Source organism: Bufo bufo, chromosome 9 (assembly GCF_905171765.1).
Source record: "Bufo bufo chromosome 9, aBufBuf1.1, whole genome shotgun sequence".
Classification (NCBI taxonomy): Eukaryota; Metazoa; Chordata; class Amphibia; order Anura; family Bufonidae; genus Bufo; species Bufo bufo.
This window is the reverse complement of record NC_053397.1, coordinates 177,401,438-177,426,844: the sequence shown is the minus strand read 5'-3', so window position 1 is coordinate 177,426,844 and position 25,407 is coordinate 177,401,438. Positions and strand designations below refer to the sequence as shown.

General features: G+C 48.2%; 1 protein-coding gene across 2 annotated transcripts in view; it reads left to right on the top strand.

Moving 5' to 3' along the window:
* The first annotated feature begins 5,214 nt into the window (after positions 1-5,214).
* Positions 5,215-25,407, top strand: part of SYN2 (synapsin II) — a 284,431-nt gene continuing 264,238 nt past the window's right edge. For both annotated transcript variants that reach the window (XM_040408483.1, XM_040408484.1), the window contains exon 1: positions 5,215-5,489. In XM_040408483.1, the coding sequence (XP_040264417.1) occupies positions 5,215-5,489 (275 nt within the window). The remainder of the gene's footprint in view (positions 5,490-25,407) is intronic.

Here is a 25,407-nt window from a genome sequence, read left to right as displayed (position 1 = left end):
AAAGCACACTGCTGTATGACAGGGACATAGTGGACCCCGCAGCAGCCCCTGTAGACCCCACTATACCCTCCATAGAGCACACTGTGGTATGACAGGGACATAGGGACCCCGCAGCAACCCCTGTAGACCCCACTATACCCTCCATAGAGCACACTGCTGTATGACATGGACATAGTGGACCCCGCAGCAGCCCCTGTAGACCCCACTATACCCTCTATAGAGCACACTGCTGTATGACATGGACATAGTGGACCCCGCAGCAGCCCCTGTAGACCCCACTATACCCTCCATAGAGCACACTGCGGTATGACAGGGACATAGTGGACCCCGCAGCAGCCCCTGTAGACCCCACTATACCCTCTATAGAGCACACTGCTGTATGACATGGACATAGTGGACCCCGCAGCAGCCCCTGTAGACCCCACTATACCCTCTATAGAGCACACTGCTGTATGACAGGGACATAGTGGACCCCGCAGCATCCCCTGTAGACCCCACTATACCCTCCATAGAGCACACTGCTGTATGACGGGGACATAGTGGACCCCCGCAGCAGCCCCTGTAGACCCCACTATACCCTCCATAGAGCACACTGCGGTATGACGGGGACATAGTGGACCCTGCAGCAGCCCCTGTAGACCCCACTATACCCTCCATAGAGCACACTGCTGTATGACAGGGACATAGTGGACCCCGCAGAAGCCCCTGTAGACCCCACTATACCCTCCATAGAGCACACTGCTGTATGACAGGGACATAGTGGACCCCGCAGCAGCCCCTGTAGACCCCACTATACCCTCCATAGAGCACACTGCTGTATGACAGGGACATAGTGGACCCCGCAGCAGCCCCTGTAGACCCCACTATACCTTCCATAGAGCACACTGCTGTATGACAGGGACATAGTGGACCCCGCAGCAGCCCCCACTATACCCTCCATAGAGCACACTGCTGTATGACAAGGACATAGTGGACCCCGCAGCAGCCCCTGTAGACCCCACTATACCTTCCATAGAGCACACTGCGGTATGACAGGGACATAGTGGACCCCGCAGCAGCCCCTGTAGACCCCACTATACCCTCCATAGAGCACACTGCTGTATGACATGGACATAGTGGACCCCGCAGCAGCCCCTGTAGACCCCACTATACCTTCCATAGAGCACACTGCTGTATGACATGGACATAGTGGACCCCGCAGCAGCCCCTGTAGACCCCACTATACCCTCCATAGAGCACACTGCTGTATGACAGGGACATAGTGGACCCCGCAGAAGCCCCTGTAGACCCCACTATACCCTCCATAAAGCACACTGCTGTATGACAGGGACATAGTGGACCCCGCAGAAGCCCCTGTAGACCCCACTATACCCTCCATAGAGCACACTGCTGTATGACAGGGACATAGTGGACCCCGCAGCAGCCCCTGTAGACCCCACTATACCTTCCATAGAGCACACTGCTGTATGACATGGACATAGTGGACCCCGCAGCAGCCCCTGTAGACCCCACTATACCCTCCATAGAGCACACTGCTGTATGACAGGGACATAGTGGACCCCGCAGCAGCCCCTGTAGACCCCACTATACCTTCCATAGAGCACACTGCTGTATGACATGGACATAGTGGACCCCGCAGCAGCCCCTGTAGACCCCACTATACCCTCCATAGAGCACACTGCTGTATGACATGGACATAGTGGACCCCGCAGCAGCCCCTGTAGACCCCACTATACACTCCATAGAGCACACTGCGGTATGACAGGGACATAGTGGACCCCGCAGCAGCCCCTGTAGACCCCACTATACCCTCCATAGAGCACACTGCGGTATGACAGGGACATAGTGGACCCCGCAGCAGCCCCTGTAGACCCCACTATACCCTCCATAGAGCACACTGCTGTATGACATGGACATAGTGGACCCCGCAGCAGCCCCTGTAGACCCCACTATACCCTCCATAGAGCACACTGCTGTATGACATGGACATAGTGGACCCCGCAGCAGCCCCTGTAGACCCCACTATACCCTCCATAGAGCACACTGCGGTATGACAGGGACATAGTGGACCCCGCAGCAGCCCCTGTAGACCCCACTATACCCTCCATAGAGCACACTGCTGTATGACAGGGACATAGTGGACCCCGCAGCAGCCCCTGTAGACCCCACTATACCCTCCATAAAGCACACTGCTGTATGACAGGGACATAGTGGACCCCGCAGCAGCCCCTGTAGACCCCACTATACCCTCCATAGAGCACACTGTGGTATGACAGGGACATAGGGACCCCGCAGCAACCCCTGTAGACCCCACTATACCCTCCATAGAGCACACTGCTGTATGACATGGACATAGTGGACCCCGCAGCAGCCCCTGTAGACCCCACTATACCCTCTATAGAGCACACTGCTGTATGACATGGACATAGTGGACCCCGCAGCAGCCCCTGTAGACCCCACTATACCCTCCATAGAGCACACTGCGGTATGACAGGGACATAGTGGACCCCGCAGCAGCCCCTGTAGACCCCACTATACCCTCTATAGAGCACACTGCTGTATGACAGGGACATAGTGGACCCCCGCAGCATCCCCTGTAGACCCCACTATACCCTCCATAGAGCACACTGCTGTATGACGGGGACATAGTGGACCCCCGCAGCAGCCCCTGTAGACCCCACTATACCCTCCATAGAGCACACTGCGGTATGACGGGGACATAGTGGACTCTGCAGCAGCCCCTGTAGACCCCACTATACCCTCCATAGAGCACACTGCTGTATGACAGGGACATAGTGGACCCCGCAGCAGCCCCTGTAGACCCCACTATACCCTCCATAGAGCACACTGCTGTATGACATGGACATAGTGGACCCCGCAGCAGCCCCTGTAGACCCCACTATACCCTCCATAGAGCACACTGCTGTATGACAGGGACATAGTGGACCCCGCAGAAGCCCCTGTAGACCCCACTATACCCTCCATAGAGCACACTGCTGTATGACAGGGACATAGTGGACCCCGCAGCAGCCGCTGTAGACCCCACTATACCCTCCATAGAGCACACTGCGGTATGACAGGGACATAGTGGACCCCGCAGCAGCCCCTGTAGACCCCACTATACCCTCCATAGAGTACACTGCGGTATGACAGGGACATAGTGGACCCCGCGGCAGCCCCTGTAGACCCCACTATACCCTCCATAGAGCACACTGCTGTATGACGGGGACATAGTGGACCCCCGCAGCAGCCCCTGTAGACCCCACTATACCCTCCATAGAGCACACTGCGGTATGACGGGGACATAGTGGACTCTGCAGCAGCCCCTGTAGACCCCACTATACCCTCCATAGAGCACACTGCTGTATGACAGGGACATAGTGGACCCCGCAGCAGCCCCTGTAGACCCCACTATACCCTCCATAGAGCACACTGCTGTATGACATGGACATAGTGGACCCCGCAGCAGCCCCTGTAGACCCCACTATACCCTCCATAGAGCACACTGCTGTATGACAGGGACATAGTGGACCCCGCAGAAGCCCCTGTAGACCCCACTATACCCTCCATAGAGCACACTGCTGTATGACAGGGACATAGTGGACCCCGCAGCAGCCGCTGTAGACCCCACTATACCCTCCATAGAGCACACTGCGGTATGACAGGGACATAGTGGACCCCGCAGCAGCCCCTGTAGACCCCACTATACCCTCCATAGAGTACACTGCGGTATGACAGGGACATAGTGGACCCCGCGGCAGCCCCTGTAGACCCCACTATACCCTCCATAGAGCACACTGCTGTATGACAGGGACATAGTGGACCCCGCAGCAGCCCCTGTAGACCCCACTATACCCTCCATAAAGCACACTGCTGTATGACAGGGACATAGTGGACCCCGCAGCAGCCCCTGTAGACCCCACTATACCCTCCATAGAGCACACTGCTGTATGACAGGGACATAGTGGACCCCGCAGCAGCCCCTGTAGACCCCACTATACCTTCCATAGAGCACACTGCTGTATGACAGGGACATAGTGGACCCCGCAGCAGCCCCTATAGACCCCACTATACCTTCCATAGAGCACACTGCTGTATGACAGGGACATAGTGGACCCCGCAGCAGCCCCCACTATACCCTCCATAGAGCACACTGCTGTATGACAAGGACATAGTGGACCCCGCAGCAGCCCCTGTAGACCCCACTATACCTTCCATAGAGCACACTGCGGTATGACAGGGACATAGTGGACCCCGCAGCAGCCCCTGTAGACCCCACTATACCCTCCATAGAGCACACTGCTGTATGACATGGACATAGTGGACCCCGCAGCAGCCCCTGTAGACCCCACTATACCCTCCATAGAGCACACTGCTGTATGACAGGGACATAGTGGACCCCGCAGCAGCCCCTGTAGACCCCACTATACCCTCCATAGAGCACACTGCGGTATGACAGGGACATAGTGGACCCCGCAGCAGCCCCTGTAGACCCCACTATACCCTCCATAGAGCACACTGCTGTATGACATGGACATAGTGGACCCCGCAGCAGCCCCTGTAGACCCCACTATACCCTCCATAAAGCACACTGCTGTATGACAGGGACATAGTGGACCCCGCAGAAGCCCCTGTAGACCCCACTATACCCTCCATAAAGCACACTGCTGTATGACAGGGACATAGTGGACCCCGCAGAAGCCCCTGTAGACCCCACTATACCCTCCATAAAGCACACTGCTGTATGACAGGGACATAGTGGACCCCGCAGCAGCCCCTGTAGACCCCACTATACCCTCCATAGAGCACACTGCGGTATGACATGGACATAGTGGACCCCGCAGAAGCCCCTGTAGACCCCACTATACCCTCCATAGAGCACACTGCTGTATGACAGGGACATAGTGGACCCCGCAGCAGCCCCTGTAGACCCCACTATACCCTCCATACAGCACACTGGGTGTAGATGAGGGAACAGCTCTCCATCCTCCTCCTCAGCATCAGAGCACACCCATCTCCAGCACTGGTCCCCCCTCCTCCGCACATCTGTGCACCGAGCATCCCCAGTCCAGCACCAGGTTGTGATCACTGCAGACCCGGCGGCTCCTCCTCCTCCTCCTCGCCGGCTCTGACAGCCCCCAGCCCCGGGGAAGCGGCAGTCAGTGCAGGCGGTAGCGGCGCTCTCCTCGGTCACTGCTCATCCTCGTCTCCGCAATGAACTTCCTCCGCCGCCGGCTGTCGGACAGCAGCTTCATCGCCAACCTCCCCAATGGCTACATGACCGACCTGCAGCGCCCCGAGCCCCCCCAGCCGCCCCCACCCACCGGGCCGGACAGGAGCAAGCAGAGCGGGGCGCAGGCGGCGGGGGGCTTCTTCTCCTCCATCACCAACGTGGTCAAACAGACGGCGGGTCTGGGGGAGCAGAGTGCAGGGGGTCCCGGGAGGAAGTCCCGTATCCTGCTGGTGGTAGATGACCCCCACACCGACTGGTGAGTCCTTGGCCGTTATATGTGCACACTGATCCTGGGGGCCCTCACCTGCAGGGGCCCCGATGTACACAAGGTGTCCCCTGAGTGCATTAGGTTCCGCATAGAGGGGGAGGGGGGGAGATTGCCATAGGACCCCCAGCAAAATATATGGAAGTTAAATGTCACGTAGACAGAGTGCCCCGTATATGAGGGTCCCTAGCCCGCTCCCCAATAATATATATGAAAATTATAGCTTTATATGTCATGTAGAAAGGGACACCCCCCGTATATGATCGCCATAGGGTCCCCAGACCGCTCCCCAATAATATATATAGAAATTATAGCTTTATATTCCATGTAGACGGGGGCGCCTCTGTATATGATCGCCATAGGGTCCCCAGACCGCTCCCCAATAATATATATAGAAATTATAGCTTTATATTCCATGTAGACGGGGGCGCCTCTGTATATGATCGCCATAGGGTCCCCAGCCCACCCCCGATAATATATATGGATATGATTGCTCTATTTGTCATGTAGGCAGGGCCCCCCGGTATCCAGGATCCCTCATGCTGACTGGAGAGTTCCCCTATAATGAGACCTCCTACACCATGTCCTTGTACTGTCTCCCAGTCACTGCTGGTGCGGTATGTACTGTAATATATATGACGGGGATCCACGTGTGTACATTTATGTTGTATACATGCACATAGATATAATACCCATAATGCTGCGCGGCGTCTCTGCAGGAATGTGACCTCTCGCAGAGAACTGTTGCATTATGGAAAGTACTGAGAGTATAATGTGTCCTATGTGATACCCTGACAGACGTGTATATAGAGATGGTATTTTTTTTTTGACCAATACATAATGTTGGCGACTAGGAATCTGTGGTCGACCGCTCGCCGCTTCACCATTTACCACAGAGATGTTTCTACGGTTGTTTGAAATGGCTGTTTTACTCAATAAGGCATTTTTTGAAGGCTCCATGGGAGAACAAAGCATGATCGCAGGACCCCGGCACCGTGTTGGAATCGCGTTCACTGGGCCTCATGACATTTAGGCGCCTTCGGTTTGCCCATGGACGTGTATTGACTGGGGGGAGTCACATCACATGAAGAACGCTATATTTAGTCCTAGTCAGTCTGAGACATCCATAGGCTGCATCATGCTATGTGCAAACAATGGGGTCTGCTGCATTGGTAGAAAGAAGGCGTATATTATGTACCGTATATCAGACGACTATACCCGTCCCATTTTATACATAAAGATATTGTTTGGCCTAAAGGGCATCTGTCAGCAGATTTGTACCTATGACACTGGCTGACGTGTTAGGCACTTTCACACTTGCGGCAGAGAATTCCGGCAGGCAGTTTCGTCGCCGGATCTGGCAATCCTGACGCAAACGGATGGCATTTGTCAGACGGATCCGGATGCGGTGTCATCCGGAAAAACGGATCCGTTATTTTTTTTGCATTTTTAAAGGTCTGCGCATGCGCAGACCGGAAAACCGGATCCATTTTGCCGGAACACTTAATGCCGGATCCGGCACTAATACATTTCATAGGAAATGAATGCCGGATCCGGCATTCCGGCAAGTGTTCAAGATTTTTGGCAGGAGAGAAAACTGCAGCATGCTGCGGTATTTTCTCCGGCCAAAAAACGTAAGAGGGACTGAACTGATGCATCCTGAACGGAATGCTCTCCATTCGGAATGCATTAGGATAAAACTGATCAGTTTTTGTCTGGTATTGAGGCCCTATGATGGAACTCAACACCGGAAAACAAAAACTCTAGTGTGAAAGTACCCTTACATGTGCACTTGGCAGCTGAAGGCATCTGTGTTGGCCTCTAGGAGCAACGGGGGCGTTGCCGTTACACCTAGAGGCTCAGCTCTCTCTGCAGTTGCCGCGCCCTCTTCACTTTGATTCACAGGGCCAGGCAGTGAGCACATTATCACATTATCACGCCTGCCTGACCCTAACTTCTCCTAAGGCCAAGCACACAACCGTATTCTTGATCTGTGGCTGATCTGCGTTATTTTCAGATCGCACATGGACCCATTCATTTTTATCGGTCCCCCCCAAAAAAAAACAAAAAAAAAAAAACGGACAGCTGTCAAGAAATTATAGAACCTGTCCTATTCTTACTCATTTTGCGGACAATAATAGGCTTTTTTTTTACTGTGGGACCAGCAAAAATTGCGAGACGAAGTCGGACTGCATCCGTATTTTGCAGATCTACAAAAAATGGATACAGTCGTGTGCAGGAGGCCTAAAGTGCATAGGGCGTGGCAGAGAGAGCAGAGCCTCTAGGTATAATGGGAACGCCCTATTGCTCCTAGAGGCTCATTTTCATATAATTTTTCTCAGCAATGCGGGCACATATGAACATGGGACCAACACAGACGCCTTCAGCTGCCAAGTGCACATGTAACAGGTCAGCCAGTGTCATAGGTACAAAGCTGCTGACAGATGCTCTTTCAGAACACCACTTTAAATAGCAAAAATGCACAATGTCCCAGAGACTTCGTGGCAAACGTGTAAGTCTACTATCACACTTGCGTTAAAGTTTTCCGGTATTGAGTTCCCTCCTAGGGGCTCAATAACAGGAAAAAAACTGATCAGTTTTATGCTAATACATTCTGAATGCAGAGCAATCCGTTCAGGATGCATCAGGATGTCTTCAGTTCAGTCACTCTTACGGTATTTGGCCGGAGAAAATACAGCAGCATGCTGCGGTATTTTCTCTGTCCAAAATTCCGGCATTCATTTCCATTGAAATGCTTTAATGCCGGATCCGGAACCAAGTGTTCCGGCAAAATTGATCTGGTTTTCCGGTCTGCGCATGCGCAGACCTTTAAAAATGCAAAAAAATAAATAAATACCGGATCCGTTTTTCCTGATTACACCGGAGAGATGGATCCGGTGTTTCAATGCATTTTCTAGACGGATCCGCATCCGGATCCGTCTACAAATGCTATCCGTTTGCACACGGAACTGCCTGCCGGATCTTCACAACGCAAGTGTGAAAGTACCCTAAGGCTGGGTTCACACGGGCGAGATTTCCGCGCGGGTGCAATGCGGTAGGTGAACGTATTGTACCCGCACTGAATACCGACCCATTCATTTCTATGGGGCTGTTCATATGAGCGGTGATTTTCACGGATCACTTGCTCTATATTCAGCGTTTTTCACGCAACGCAGGCCCCATAGAAGTGAATGGGGTTGCGTGAAAATCGCAAGCATCCGCAAGCAAGTGCGGATGCTGTGCGATTTTCACGCACGGTTGCTAGGAGACGATCGGGATGGGGAACCGATCATTATTATTTCCCCTTATAACATTGTTATAAGGGAAAATAATAGCATTCTGAATACAGAATGCATAGTAAAACAGCGCTGGAGGGGTTAAAAAAAATAAAAAAATAATTTAACTCACCTTAGTCCACTTGATTGCGTAGCCGGCATCTCCTTCTGTCTCCTTTGTTGAATAGGACCTGTGGTGAGCATTAAGTACAGTTACAGGACCTTTGATGACGTCACTCCGGTCATCACATGGTACGTCACATGATCTTTTACCATGGTGATGGATCATGTGATGACCGGAGTGACGTCATCAAAGGTCCTGTAACTGTACTTAATGCTCACCACAGGTCCTATTCAACAAAGGAGACAGAAGGAGATGCCGCCTACGCGATCAAGTGGACTAAGGTGAGTTAAATTATTCTTTATTTATTTTTAACCCCTCCAGCGCTGTTTTACTATGCATTCTGTATTCAGAATGCTATTATTTTCCCTTATAACCATGTTATAAGGGAAAATAATACAATCTACAGAACACCGATCCCAAGCCCGAACTTCTGTGAAGAAGTTCAGGTTTGGGTACCAAACATGCGCGATTTTTCTCACGCACGTGCAAAACGCATTACAATGTTTTGCACTCGCGCGGAAAAATCGCGGGTGTTCCCGCAACACACCCGCACATTTTCCCGCAACGCCCGTGTGAACCCAGCCTCAGACTTTATCCCCCTTTTTTATAGAAGAACTGAAGATTTGGGGTATGGCCCCACAGGGCAGATTTTCTGCAGCAGAATTTCCTCATTGTGTTTTGCCACAATTCTTAAAAGGCCTCATGTACACGGCCGTTGGGCGGCCGTGGCCGTATTGCGGCCCGCAAACGGCGGTTCAGCAATCCACGGCCGCTGGCCGTGTGCACCACGCATCACGAATGCGGACCCATTCACTTGAATGGGTCCACAATTCCGGAGATGCGGAACGGAGTCATGGAACGGAACACCGGAAGCACTCCGGAGTGCTTCTGTGGTGTTTCCTTCCGTTGTTCTGCACATGTCATATTTTTTTTGCGGTGCGGACAGACCGGTCCGGCCTGCTGCACGGATGTTGCCCGTGCATTACGGTCCCCAATGCACAGAACAGCCGCACAACGGCCATGTGCATAAGGCCAAAATTTGAGGTAAATCCATTTCAACCTATGTGTTATATGTAGATTTTGTGCGGTTTTGCTGCAGATTTCACCCTAATCATTTCAAAGGGAAACCTCTACGATGAAAATCCGTAGCGTAATATGCCGCAGATTTTCCGCATTCAATTCTGATATCTGCAGTATACCTGCCACATACACCGGCAGTGGCAAAATACTCCTCAGATATTACCTTACTGTGCCTTAGCAAGACCACCACCTTGTGCCAAATAACAGTAGAGTGCCCCCACAATACTGCCGCACAGTAAACACATGACAGTGCCCTATATAGCCCTTATATTCCTGCTATACAATGCCTACATAATACAACAGCTGGTGCCGTGACGTAAGCAAGGCCTGCTCGCTCACACTGGTGGAGGCACCTACATAGTGAAGGGCCCAAGGCGGTGATAAAGCCGGAGAGTACATTTCATTGGTGTACGGTACATGATGAGGTACTAGAGAAAGCAAGCGACATCCTGGATTATTATATATAAAGAAATGGAACAGGAGCCATATACAGCATAAAATACCGTCAAATTCTGCGCCTAAACCAGTTTTACTCATGGCTAAATGAAAGAAAAAATGTGTAAATGAAAAAAAAAAAAAGCCCCTCGCCTGATCACTGGTTCTTCATTCCAGCGCCGAGGCTCCCGTCACTGGTGGTCCAGAAATGTGACATCCTAGCCGCAGTCATTCACTGGCCTCAACAGTGACGTGACCACAGAGGCTTATCGGTCAAATGTCACCATTCTGGACCTCAAGGAGGGGGACGAGAGCCTTGGCGGTGGAACGGAGTGGCGGTAAATGGGTGACTGGCTTTTTTTCCCTTCATTTATGCACTTTCAGGACCATAATTAAGACTGGTTTTGGGCCGGACAACCCCTTTAGTGATGAGACGTCTTCAAAAGATCTGTGAACATCAGTAAAGAGTAGGAGAAGACATTGGACGGGCCACTTGTCGCAGATGATTTAGGCTAGGTTCACACAGAGTATTTTAGGCTCGAATTCCACGCCAAAAATCCACACCAAAAACTCATGCAGGACCTCCCGATTGATTATAATGGGGAATCTGCATGTTAAACCATACAGCGCTTTTTTTTCTGCTTGCAGTTTTAAAAACCACACCGGGTAAAAAAAGAAGTGTTCTGTCCATTCTTGACGGGGATACTGCGCAGAATCCACGCTCCGAATTTCTGTTGAAACAGAGCAGGGATGAAAATCCTCTCCGAAACCGCCCCAAAAAAGTGTGACAAAATATGCCAGGAAAAAACTGATGCGAATTCCACAGCAGGTTTTTGGGTTGCTGAAAATACTCAGTGTGAACCTAGCCTTAGGGTCCATTCACACGTCCGCAGTTTTTTCCTGGATCCGTTCTGGATTTTGCGGACCGGGTGCGGACCCATTCATTTTCAATGGGTCCGGAAAAGATGCGGACAACGCACTATGTGCTGCCCGCATCCACACTTCCGGATCCGCACTTCCGGCCCCGAAAAAAAATAGAACATGTCCTGTTCTTGTCCGCAATTGCAGACAAGAAAAGGCATTTTCTGGCGATGTGCGGCGATGGCGATGTGCGGTCCACGAATTGCAGAACGCACATTGCCGGTGTCCTGATTTGTGGATCCGCAATTTGCGGACCGCAAAACACCTACGGACGTGTAAATGGACCTAAGAGTGCTTCTGCTATGGAGCTGACATCTGAAAGATACTCAGATCTGTGCCCCCCTACACAGCCCCCAGGACCGGAGTTTGGGGACTTCACATCATTTTGATCTGCATATGTTTATGTACCTGATGATTTCACAAAATCTTGTCTCCGTTGGCGGTTCAGTAACGGGTCCGCCATTTTTGATGGGAAAAATATTGCTATATGAAGAGCTGTTCTTGCCGATAAAATGGTGGAACCCTGATGTACCCCATTATAAGTCAGTGGGTCCATCATCAGCGTAGGATCCAGTATACGGATACGGATTCAGTCTAACATTGATAGCATTGTGATTTGTAGTATAAACGTGAGCCATGACGCATCTGTACCCAGAAGGGCTGCTGTCCCATCTGTTCCAGCGGGTGGAGAACCTTGATGTCCACAGATCTTCTTATGTCTTCTAGAACTAGGTGCTTTATGTGATACAGATTATATTTACTATGTGGCAGAGGTGTAACAAGTAACCAAGGGGCCCCATAGCATAGCTTGAAATTGGGCCCCATTCCATCAGGGCCACCTGCAGCGGTAAGTTCAGAACAAGAAAAGAATATGATTATTTTGGTTATTCCAATGAACAGGGAAAATGCACATAGTGATGTCACAATAGTGGGATGATGCGCACAGTGATGTCACAATAGTGGGATGATGCGCACAGTGATGTCACAATAGTGGGATGATGCGCACAGTGATCTCACAATAGTGGGATGATGCGCACAGTGATGTCACAGTAGTGGGATGATGCGCACAGTGATGTCACAATAGTGGGATGATGCGCACAGTGATGTCACAATAGTGGGATGATGCGCACAGTGATGTCACAATAGTGGGATAATTTGTACAGTGATGTCACAATAGTGGGATAATTATAGGTAATTAGGCTCTGTGCACAGTGATGTCACAATAGTGGGATGATGCGCACAGTGATGTCACAATAGTGGGATAATTATAGTTAATTAGGCTCTGTGCACAAAAGTGTTCGATTTCCCGGCATATACCTCTGAAGGGAGACTTCGGAGGTGCTTTCTTGTACAGCGTATACACCAGAAAAAGCTCCCGGGGTACAGCACCATTGAATTAATGAATAGTAAGAATAATATTGACCTATACTGGCCTGATTGAGGCCAAAAGGACACTCTTTTGGCCTCTGTTGGGTGAATGGAGCCCTATGAATGCATTTGACACATACCCCGGGAATTTTTTCTGGTTTATACACCAAAGGTAGGGCACAGAGTGTGCTAATAGCAGGACAGCACAGGAATAATGCACACAGTGATGTCGCAGTACAAGAATAGTACACACAGTGATATCACACTAGGATGAGTATCGGCGCGGTGTCACAGTGCCCAGGGATAAAGCACACAGTAAAGCATATCGGTTAGTTGGGTCCCCTCTACTAGCAGCTGGCAAGACCCGTTTATGAGTTGTCAGTAAGGTGATGGGAGTCTATCTTCCAGAATCCCCACTGTCATATAGAGTGAGGGGTCCTAAAGTTCCCATAACCTAACGGAAAGTTGACTATGCCAGTGCATTGACTCTGTGTAGGAATGAATGACAAGAATGGGGCTCCATGCCTCTCATTCTTGGTAACAGTGCAGGTCCCAGATTGTTCTGCCTAATGAACAGGTCATAGACATAATAGAGCACTGATAACTGTACCATGAGAGACTCACCGACTCTTATCAGGAAAGCAAACAGAGTTCTTGAAAACCACAAATTGACACAAAAAGCATAAAAACTGTATAGACCGTTCTACAAAGAATAACATTTGCTTACACTGGGATACCCATGGGTTGTCTGGTGCGGCAAACCTGTTTTCAGGTATCGTAGGATGACATTCTCCATCGTGTCTCTGGAGAATGCGTCATAGCCATACATTACATGGACAGCCTGTAAGGTAACAGCCAGTGCCTTATTTCTACTGTGGACTCCCCCAAAGATTACCACTAATTGCTGGGGATCCCGGAAGAGAGATCGGCTTATTTTTTGCTAAAGGTGTTCTCCGTGCTCCAGATGGTGACCTGTCCTCAGGATAGGTCATCAATATCAGATCGGTGGGAGTCCGATTTACGGCACCCCCGCCGATCAGCTGTTCCCTGCGGCCTCCGTTCCCAGAACTAGAGGTACCGCTCAACCCCCACTGATGAGATATTGATTGGCCCATCCTGAGTATTGGTCATCAATATCTGGAGCCCAGAAAACCACTTTAATCTTTTTAGTAAAAGAGTATTCTAAAAAGCAGACTCCATCTTTAAAGCGTGTATTTGACTGACTACAGGCTTCCTAAAACAGCATCTTATACTATATACTATACGCTCGGATGCGGACCAAAACAACGGCCGTGTACATGGGGCCTAAAACTGCTGACAGATTCCCTTTAATATGCTTATTATAATGTCACTTTGGAAGAGCTTCACCAATACCAAAATAAAATACAATATAAACGAAACTTATACTTACACCTCCAAGTCTAATTTATGGGGGCACAGTGGTTTCCACTTCTGGGGGTACTGTGATGAAGGCAGTTCATGTACTGCTGGGGACCTTGTGAGGGCGGCCGAAAATGGCTTAGGTTACCTTCACACTTGCGTTGTGCTGTCTGGCTTTTTAGGTCCGGCACAGGGTCTCAAAACAACAGCACAACGCTTCCGTTTTTCTCCCCACTCATTGTCAATGGGGACAAAACTGCACAAAGCGGAACAGAGTGCACCAGAATTCATTCCGTTTTGTTGCGTTCCCATGCCGGACACAGAACCTCTGCAAGCAGCGATTTTGTGTGCGGCGTGGGAAACTGAACAAGCCGGATCCGGCACAAAAAATCCACGTCAGTCAATGGTGCCAGATCCGTTTTTTGCGGTTTCTTCATTTTTGATATAATACCTCCGGATCCGTTCTGAACGGATGCAGCCGGCTGTATTATTAGAACAGAAGCGTTTTGCTGTGGTTTTGAGATCTCATGCCGGATCTCAAAACCGGACAGCAAAAACGCAGATGGGAAAGTATCCTTAGACAAGTTTAGGTGTGATTTTAGAATATGTGACAGTATTTTACATGACATTTCTGTATATTCTGTATGACGCATAGAAACATAATAAAAGTACCTGCGCCGCCTGATGTTATATGCTACTGGTACCTCGTCATTTCTGCATTATTACATAGCGTGCACCTTCCCATACATAATAGTGACATATGCAGCATATAGGAGGGGAATTATTCAGACAATATACAATGTAGCTCATGTTTAGAAAGTAACAATGTCACAACTTATTCTGAAATACTGTGCTGTACCATACATGCCATGTGTATATAATGCCTTCTCGTCATACACTGTACAGTGGCAGTATGAAAAGAAGAGATGTAAATCAGCTCTGCCTCTGATGTAAGGCAGCTATCCTATAAGTCAAGGTGCGACCCTTTAAACAGGCCTTGAGACATGACCTGGATAATAAATAAGCCAGCACCTCATCTGCAGACAGCTGTTTGGGGGCGATTGCCCCTCAGAGTACTGGCGTAACTAGGTGAGCGGCCTAAGTCAGGATTTGGGGGTAAGGAGAGATAGTACTCCCCAAAACTTGAGCTATGATGTACATTGTGAATGTACTGTGTAAAGATTACTTCGCTGCCCCGATTCCAGTCTGACATCAGGCCACTAATGACTAAATCATCACTTTGGCTCGTTTACACGCAGTGATTATCTCTAGACATGTTCATCAGATCAGATGGAGAAATTCAGCAGTGTAAGGAGACGTTCACACAACGGCTTTTACAGTGGAAGTTTGGCACGGACAGCGGCAATGAAGTTCTGCCGAAAACCTGCTGGAGGCCGCTTCCTTTCTGCCTCCCATACATCCCAATTGAATCATGGAGAGACGCTTTATAGCCGCGGCCTCTCTGAGAAGTGACGTGTCCATTCACGGCGCGGCTTTAAGCAGCCGCTCTCCGACCCTCAGCACTGCTTACCATCGATTTGAATGGGAGACAGAAGGGACGCGGCCGCTGGTGGGTTTTCAGCGAAATTTTGTCTCGGACATCCATGACAAAATCACGGTAAAGCCCACTGTGGTTTTTTTTAGGCGTTTTTGAGGCAGATTCTGTAGGTTTTTCAGCCAAAGCCAGAAGCCGATCCAGCAGGAATGAGAAGTATGTCGTTCCTTTATATTCCCGATTCCTTTCAAATCCTCTTCTGACTTTGGCTGAAAAACCTCCAGGAATACCTGCCTCAAAACCTCCTCCAAAAATCTCCATGTGAACCTACCCTCCCATAACGCATTTCTAAACATTTTACACCTTCTGATGCCATAAAGAAGCTGCAGAGAAACCATCATTCCCCGTTTGACAGCATTCTGCCTCCTGACTGAACATGGTGCCTCATATTCTTCTGGTCTTCATCATAAATTCAATTTCCAACCTAAGTTGACTTCTATTGATTTTCTGTCCTGGATGTTGAGTGCTGGCAGCTCTGGAGCTGCAGACTGCAGTTTACCTTCAAGGCTATGAGCACAGGCCGACTGCCATTTAGTTTTTTTATAACCTTCCATAGCAGAAAATCACAATTAGGGGAAATTTATCATTCCCTCCACGCCAATTTTCTGGCCGAAAAAAAAAAGTAGTTTACAACTTTTTTACCGCCACCTGTGCAAAAACTTTTCTCCACTGCCCCTGTCACTTTCCCCAAAAAGTGGGAGAGGTGAGGGGGCAGACACAGCGGGCCAGGCACAGTTTTCTGGTGTAAAATAAGACTGACATCTACACCAGCCAGTCAGTTTAGGTGCACTGACTGCCAGAGGTGTGCCTAATCCATGACGAGGTGTGCGCCTCATGATAAATTAGGTGCATTTTGTGGCAGCACAGGGGAGATCATAGACCGTCCTAAAACGCCGGTCTATGACAAATTCCCCCCAATGTTCCTCATGTGGACCCTAACTACCGTACTGATGGTCTACTGCGTCAAGATAGAATTTACTTTTCTGAATACAGATGTACCAACGTTGTTGTGATATTTCTACGCCTTTATTTTCTTTTTGCATGGGACTGCAGGTAATCTTGTGACGTTATCTGTATTGAGGGTTCATAAGACCTATTAGGTAACTGTGGAGTTGGGAGATCCTTCAGAGAACAAGAAAGGAGAGCCAGCAGACAGAATGGATACCTTGCTGAACAGCACCCCCGATCTTATGTTCCTGGACGGACCCCTCATATGAGTTCGGAAGTTATTTTTGTTATTCTAGTGCATATATTCATTTGCTGGATATTCTTGGCCTCTGCTGCTCTCATTAAGCCAAGGCTTATGTTAGAGATGATGCAATTACGTGTTATTGTGTATACTTGTGCTCCAGGATCTAGAGTAGCATCATTTTCCTCTTCTCTCCACAAGCACCTCTGACTCAGTAGCTCGAGGTACTAAAGGAAAATTGCCACAAATACAGAATTGCGCTAGGACATCTGTAAGGTACCCTGATGGCACTTCTAGTAGGTGACACCCCACTTGTCCCTTCAGAGAAGCTCACATTTGGCTGCTCCTCCCGGTTAGCACTGCCAACAGGGGCCAATTAACAAGCACTTGCATTCAGTAAAAGCGGATTCCAGTAAGTATGACAGTTTACGGTTCCTCTTGGCACTGTTGGCTTCCCCGGGGATATCATGGAGTAGAGGAAATCCTCCAGTTACTGTCTGGAGGACTTTATCTCCTCCCTAGTCCATTTGAAGATGATGCATTTTTTTTTTTAATGATGACCTATCCTCTCGATAGGTCATCAGTATCTGACCGGTGTGGTACGACACCCAGGTCCCCCACCGATCAGCTGTTTGAGAAGGCAGTGTCTCTCGTTGTGTACGTTGTATAGCGGCTGTTCTTGGTATTGCAATCAGCTCCATTTACGTCGATGAGGCCGAGCTGCTCCTTGACCACGTGACACATGAACGTGTTGTCACTCGGCCTAGGAAAAGCAGAGAGAAAGCTGACAGGAGGCGGGGGTCCCGGGTGTTGGACCATCACCAATCAGATACTGATGACCTATCCTGAGGATAGGTGGTCACAAAGGCGCGAGGTTATGGCATATCCTAGTGATATACCATTGCTTGATCAGATGTGAAGAACCCCTTTGAACGATGATAAAAGCAGCCATTAAATATCATTGTGCAGTTCATATTTTCTGAAACAAAAGCTCATCTAGACATTTAATGCTATGTATATCAATTTTTATTAAATTTTTTTTTTTTTTTTTTGTATATGACATTGATTTACTTTATTCTTTCATTGTAAAGAATAATATTGCTTTTTTGAACTTGAAAAATTTGAATAAAGAAAGAATTTAAACCGACTAATATACCGTACTTGCAGGATTAGTCTTGGAGGGGTTCTCCAATAATTATTTAAATTAGGCAGGGGGACTGTGTAAAATTAAACAAAGCCCTTACCTTTAAAATGTCCTCCAGCTCCTGCTCCGCTGCTCCAGTCCTCACTGCTCTGGTGACAATTGGGGATTAGAGCGATGGGTACTAGAAGAAAAAATTGGGCCAGAATCAGTGAAGAATCTATAGAAGAAATATCTATGGAACTCCAATGAATATGCTCAAGGGAAAAATATGTTTTATTTGTGCAAATTTACGGGCAAAAGGGCTGGAAGTGCTTCTCCATAGAAAGGCTCTCAGAGGCTACTTTTGTCTAGTGTACCTCTGGGTGAGAGATAATGGCTCTACAAAGCATCGAAAGACATTTTGCCCAGTTGACAGAGCGGGCACGTAATTGGACTGAGAGAAGGAGGATGGTTATTTTGACAAATTGCTCAACATCTAGGCCATTGGGACCTAGCTGTAAGGAGGGGTTGGCAGCGGTGGTTACGTGGAGGCACACAGACACGGCGAATAGGCTCAAGATGGCCCAGACCGCCCACCAGTAGAGAGGATCGCAAGAGCAGCTGCCACAGTTTTGTTGTCCACCATCCAGACACAGGTGGCACCTACATTTCAGACCCCTGTCTCTGCTCGGACCTTTTCCATGGGCTTAGCATAAGGAAACTGGTGTCACAGCACCCATTCCTTGTCCTTCCCTTGACAGTCAGCCATTGTACCCTTCCTTTGTAGTGGTGTTGTGAAGAAGAAACCTGGACTACTATGGACTGAACCATATCTGCTTCTGTGACTAATCCAGGTCCTGTTTGGGATCCGGTGACGGTCAGGCTCGAGTATGGAGGCTTCATGGTGAGCCCTTCAATCCCGCCTCTGCTGTGGAGGGACATACTGCCTCGACTGCTGGTGTGGTAACCTGGGGATCCATAGCGTACGACACCCCCAGTAGAGATACAACTACAGCTCAGTTATGTGCAGGACGTCCTGTGGCCACACGTGTTGCCTTCCAACTGGCGTTTTTCAGCAGTATAGGGCTACATACTCACAACAACCGTACTTTGTGCTCTGCAAAATACGGATACAGGCCTCGCGCAAAATCGACATAAATCGGACAATTCTATAATTAGTGGCATGGCCGCACGGATACGGACAGCACACAGATCACATCCGTGTGCTGTCTGCATTTTTTGCAAACCCATAGAAATGAATGGGTCCGGGTGGGATCTGCAAAAAAATTTGGGATATTAACTAATTAGGACCACACTGTTTAGTCGGTCTGCATTGTTATGATCGCCCGGTATTTCGGATGCCGTATGACCATTAGCAGTACAGACCCACTGACCCAGTGCCGGCCTATTTAGTTAATTCGAGCCACGCAGGACTTGACCACCGCTCGTCTGTGTCATGCCGTGTCGTCGCTCCCCCTACCATTCCAGCCACACACAGGTTTATCCCATATTTTGTCCACCCCTGGCCCACCTCCAAAACACTGTCCCAGCTCCAATACAATTTGCAGACAGAGGTGCAAAGGTCGACATGCCCTGTGAATCCATCAGTAGATTTCAGACGGGGGCAGATCTGTCCGTGTAATTATTCTCCTGTCCTGACTTAATTGCAATGGAAAAAAAATGGCTTTCAGCTTGAAAACCCTATTTGCAGCATTTTCATACAGGTCAGAAGAAGGGTGGCGCGGCTTTCTCTCTCAGGTTTTCTGCCGCTCCTCTTATCCTGACATTTATAGACGCGATTACGTACTGCCATACAAGAAATGTCGTATAATTGTACACACAAAGACAATGTACAATAAAACACTTTTCAGCGCAGATCTGTGACGAGCTGGTCACCTCCTGATAACACCGGGCTCTCCCTGCATGTAATGATTCATAGACATCCATCCACTGAATAATGCCTCTGACGTCTCATGCAGCGCGGGCGACGCGCGTATCGACCACTGAAGTGCTCGCAGTGATAAACGACCAGTCAGGACTGTGCAGGACAAGACACAGCGGCCATTTAAATCCAGATACAGATTTGTGACTTATATCCAGGAAAGATAATGCAATAATAAGAGCATTTTCCCCCAAAACTACAAGTGCAATCAGTCTAACATTTCTCCTCCGCCTTTTCTGAGACATATCATTTTTCTGTTAATTTGTGAGCCGGTTTTCAGATTTCCAGACTCCTGAACGTCAAATCCGCCTGTTGCAGCAATGATACGTGAACAGTGAGCTAATCACTGGGAGCTCCTGCCAGTTCTCTAAGAAAGCTGATTATAGCAGTGATCCTGCCAATGGTGATCACCGGGGGACATCGCTCTGTCTGCCGAAGCCTCCAGTACCAATAGATACTAGTATCTGGCTAATGTAGTAGGACCAGCTCTATAAGATGTCTGAACCACACAACTCCTTAGGCTTTGTTCACATCTGCGCTGACTTTTCGTTATTCTGTTTCGTCAGAGGAATGTAAAAAGGTGTCCGTTTAAAGGGCATCTGTCAGCAGATTTGTACCTATGACACTGGCTGGCCTGTTACATGTGCACTTGGCATCTGAAGACATCTGTGTTGGTCCCATGTTCATATGTGCCCGCATTGCTGAGAAAAATTATGTTTTAATATATGCAAATGAGCCTCTAGGAGCAACAGGGGCGTTGTCGTTACACCTAGAGGCTCTGCTCTCTCCAACTGCCGCGTCTCATCCACTTTGATTGACAGGGCCGGGTGTGATGATGTTTACACTGCCTTGCCCTGAAGAGCTCATTCACACGAACATGTGATGTCCGTTGCGGTATGGCGGACCGCATTTGCGGATCCGCAATACACAGGCACTGTTCTGTGGCCATTCCGCATGACGGAGATGCGGAACGGGCGAATGGAACACTATGGAAGCACTACGGAGTTCCGTTCCGTGCTTCCGCACCGCAAAAGGATAGAACTTGCTCTATCTTTTTGCGGAACGGAAGGATCGCGGACCCATTCAAGTTAATGGGTCTGCGATCTCTATGCGCCTGCCCCACGGATGGTGCCCGTGCATTGCGCATCGCGTGAACGAGCCCTTAAACAATGTGCAGAGGACGCTGCAGTTGCAGAGAGAGCAGAGCCTCTAGGTGTAATGGCAACTCCCCTGTTGCTCCTAGAGGATTATTTGCATGTATTAAAACATAATTTTTCTCAGTAATGTGGGCACATATGAACATGGGACCAACACCGATGTCTTCAGCGGCCAAGTGCACATGTAACAGGTCAGCCAGTGTCATAGGTACAAATCCATCTGGCTATGTAAGGCTACTTTCACAGTTGCGTTGTTGGATTCCGGCAGTCAGTTCCGTTGCTGGAACTGCCTGCTGGATCTGGAAATCTGTATGCAAACGGATAGCATTTGTTTCCGGATGCGGATCCGTCTGACAAATGCATTGAAATACTGGATCCGCTTCTCAAGTGTCATCCGGAAAAACTGATCCGGTATTTTTTTTTTTCACAGATTTACAGGTCTGCGCATGCGCAGACCGGGAAACCGGATCCGGATTTGGCATTAATACATTTCAATGGAAATTAATGCCCATTCCGGCAAGTGCTGCAGTATTTTCTCCGGCCAAATTCCGTAAGAGTGACTGAACTGAAGACCTCCTGATTCATCCTGAACGGATTGCTCTCCATTCAGAATGCATTAGGATAAATCTGAAGCCCCTGTAACGGAACTCAATACCCGAAAACTTTAACGCTAGTGTGAAAGTACCCTAAGAGATAAATTATATTAGGAAATTAATTAGTGCAGTATTTAGGATTTCTTTAGGTAAAAAAAAAAGAAAGAGTGGACAATCACTTTAATCGCTGTAGTAGTACTATAAAAAAGGTAAGCCAATGAAACTGTACCTTTCAATGTAATGTCATATGTATAAACATATGCCGGTACTGCGGTACCGATAATGTATATGAACGTTTCTTTTTTGGAAAATGTAATAAAAAAACCACTGTTTACAAAAAAAATTAAAAAAGGTAAGCCAAGCCCAAATTGCTTCCCTACTGCAAATACCGCAGCCATATATTGTGTGTAATATACTGAAGATGTCCCAGCGCAGAATCAACAAGACGTGGACGAGTCTTGGACGCTGTGTATCTGCTGCTCTTTGTGATAAATATTTGTTAATGAAATTCCATTATATAGCAATAATGTGCTCTGCAAGTATTGGGAGGTGAGAAGTGCATACATAATATGGATGTGGGCGTTATTTTAATCCCATTATTAAATTATTTTAAGAATTTCTAAATAAATAAAAAAAAAATCTCTGTAAATGTGTTTATATACGTGACAAGCAAAGCTATCCTCTGCCTATGGAGTCAAGCCTTCAGAATGATGTCACCTCCAGGCATCTGTATAAGGGTCCATTCACACCTCCGCGGCCCCGCAAAAAAGATAAAGCATGTCCCAATCTTGTCGACAATTGCAGACAAGAATATGCCTTTCTATCATAGGGCCGGCCATGTGCAGTCCGCAAAATGCTGGTGTAACGACAATGTGTTTTGCAGATCCACAATTTTCATACCGCAAAACACTTACGGACGTGTGAATGGACCCTTACCCTGTAACACACACGATGGTGGCGGAGAATGTAGGCGGTTGAGTTATCAGATCTCTGGGATTAGATCGTATCATGTGCAGGGAAATAAGATTACGAAATGGACCCTGTTGGTGATAATCCAGATGTTGTTGTCTCATCGGTCTACAAGTGGCTGCCGTCTGTTGTGTGTTCTCAAGACCGGCACTTTCTTTGCAGCTCACCACAGGCGAACGCTGGGATCAGATGATTCCCGACAGAGCAATCCAGCTCAGTAAAATCTGCCGTGTCCTGTTCCCTGTGCCGTGAAATAAAACAGAAGATCCGACTGATGTCCACTCATGGTGGACTGCTTGATTCTGAATTCTAGAATTCATCGGTTCTTTCAATGACGCATTGTAATTTTTTTTACAAATGTGCAAGTAACTGGATATGTGAACAGCAAAGTGACCCTGGAAATTTGTGGGAACGTTACAGTATAACTTTTTGTTCTGTATGCTCATTTCGGTCTACACGTCAGATGTATGGCCCAGACTTGATATACAGATTGAACATATGTATACTTTGGCTATTTTTGCACTTGGATCATGAGTTTTGTGCGATCATAAGCGAGTGTGGATGAACCATCTGGAAGATACCAGCCCTTTCTGTAAACCATTTCTCAGAAGTCATAGAGTATGACAGAAGAACTGTGAGGAGCAGAAGACCTCCTTGCATTGAGCAGCTGCACACAAGAAGAGATAATGTTATGTTGCTTCAGCATTTACATTTGCATCTTCAGCAGCAATGATTTGTGTGACGCATCATCTAGAAATAGGATAACTTGGTTAAATAAGCTGTAAAAGCCGATGTCTTGTTCTGTCTGCTGCAGACTTCTCAGTAGACCATTCATCTGGAGCCTGTTACCACCCTTGTTTACTGGCTTGAACGTTGTCAGATAAATTGCACATTAAGAATCCCCCCAAAAATAATCACATCGAGGAGAGACAGTATGTCTCCTGAGCTGCCACTTAACTTGGGCTCTGTACCCGTCAAGTTTCCTACCAGAGTATTAGAATGGCTTTGAATCAAATACTCAAATTCACAATTTTTTAATCTGTTTTTGCAGATCCATTACAAAGTGTTCCCTTCGCCCACATAAAAATTGACTGTGTTTCTGTTTTCTAAATTAAAGTCAATGGAGCATGAACTAAAAATTGGAATTAAGAAAAAAAAAAAATCTCCAATGTAAAGTATATTGTGATCCATCATTTCTCTGACCTCAAAAGGGTTTCCAAGACTAATAAGTGTGTGTGTATGTATATATATATAATATAGTCTTGAGTAGACATATAGTTGCATTTTTGTATATGTTAATATGTCAGTTTGCATGTACATACTGTATATGTTGATATGTGACAGAGAATGCCACCATGAAAAATATAGACGCATGGTAGTGGCACCTGCTGCAGCTTAGGTATTACATTGTGAGCTCTGGTTTACATGCATGGAAAGGACTAAAGACCTTGGAGACTCTTGGTTGGAGATTATAGGAGGTCCAGTCTACAGACAGAGCTACGGTTTTCAGTTTTCAGTTTTATGTTAGGAGAGTTGAACAGTATTAGGCAGTAGTAGAAGTTCCTCCTGTAGTCCAGTCTGTTGGTGTCAGAAAATTACCTAGCCATGATCCAGTGCTGCCTGTTTTAGAAGGGTTGCTTTGCCGACAAGCCAAGCCCCAGCTGGTCAATTTATCTGTGAGACTGGACGCTGAGCCAGGTTTCTGACTCGGTCTCTAATCCCAGAGCCAGGTGAAGGATTTAAGCCTTGTGCTTTCTGCTTTCCATTCCTGTGATTTTGTTTTGCTCAGAACAGTGCTAGTTCTCTTTTGGACCTTGTCTAGATTCTGGATTACCTTCTTGACCACTGATCCGGCTAGGCTGTAGCTGATTCTCTGGCTTTGACTCCTCTCTTGCCTGCTGTTGACTTCCTTGGCCCTGTGTCTGGCTTGTTTTAACTCTCCTATTACTCCTGGCATCTGATGGGTCTGCTACGCATGAGCTCACACCTGTTTCTGCCACCAGGACTCCGCACACATAGGTCTCTAGCAGCCAAGTCCATCTGGTCTTCCAGTAGGCTGTATTGAAAGCCTAAGGCTACTTTCACACTAGCGTTCTGCTGTCCGCTCGTGAGCTCCGTTTGAAGGGGCTCACGAGCGGAGCAGAACGCTTCCGTCCAGCCCTGATGCAGTCTGAATGGATGCGGATCCGCTCAGACTGCATCAGTCTGGCGGCGTTCAGCCTCCGCTCCGCTCGCCTCCGCACGGCCAGGCGGACAGCTGAACGCTGCTTGCAGCGTTCGGGTGTCCGCCTGGCCGTGCGGAGGCGAGCGGATCCGTCCAGACTTACAATGTAAGTCAATGGGGACGGATCCGCTTGAAAATGACACAATGTGGCTCAATCTTCAAGCGGATCCGTTCCCCATTGACTTTCAATGTAAAGTCTGAATGGATCCGCTCAGGCTACTTTCACACTTAGAAAATTTTCTAAGTTTTAATGCAGACGGATCCGTTCTGAACGGATGCGAACGTCTGCATTATCGGAGCGGATCCGTCTGATGAAACATCAGACGGATCCGCTCCGAACGCTAGTGTGAAAGTAGCCTTAGATTTACTATCCAGAGTGCTGGTAGGAGATAGGTAGTAGATTTGAAGTTTGCTGGCGGTGGTTCCACATTGTGACCCTGTATTCTTCCTCACCTTTGTTTCTTTACAATAAGAAAGTCATATTAGGAATCATGGGGCAGCAAGCAGGCCGCCATATTGCTCTTATTACCTCAGTACCTTCTAGTGTTAATGCATTAAATATATTCTTTAATGT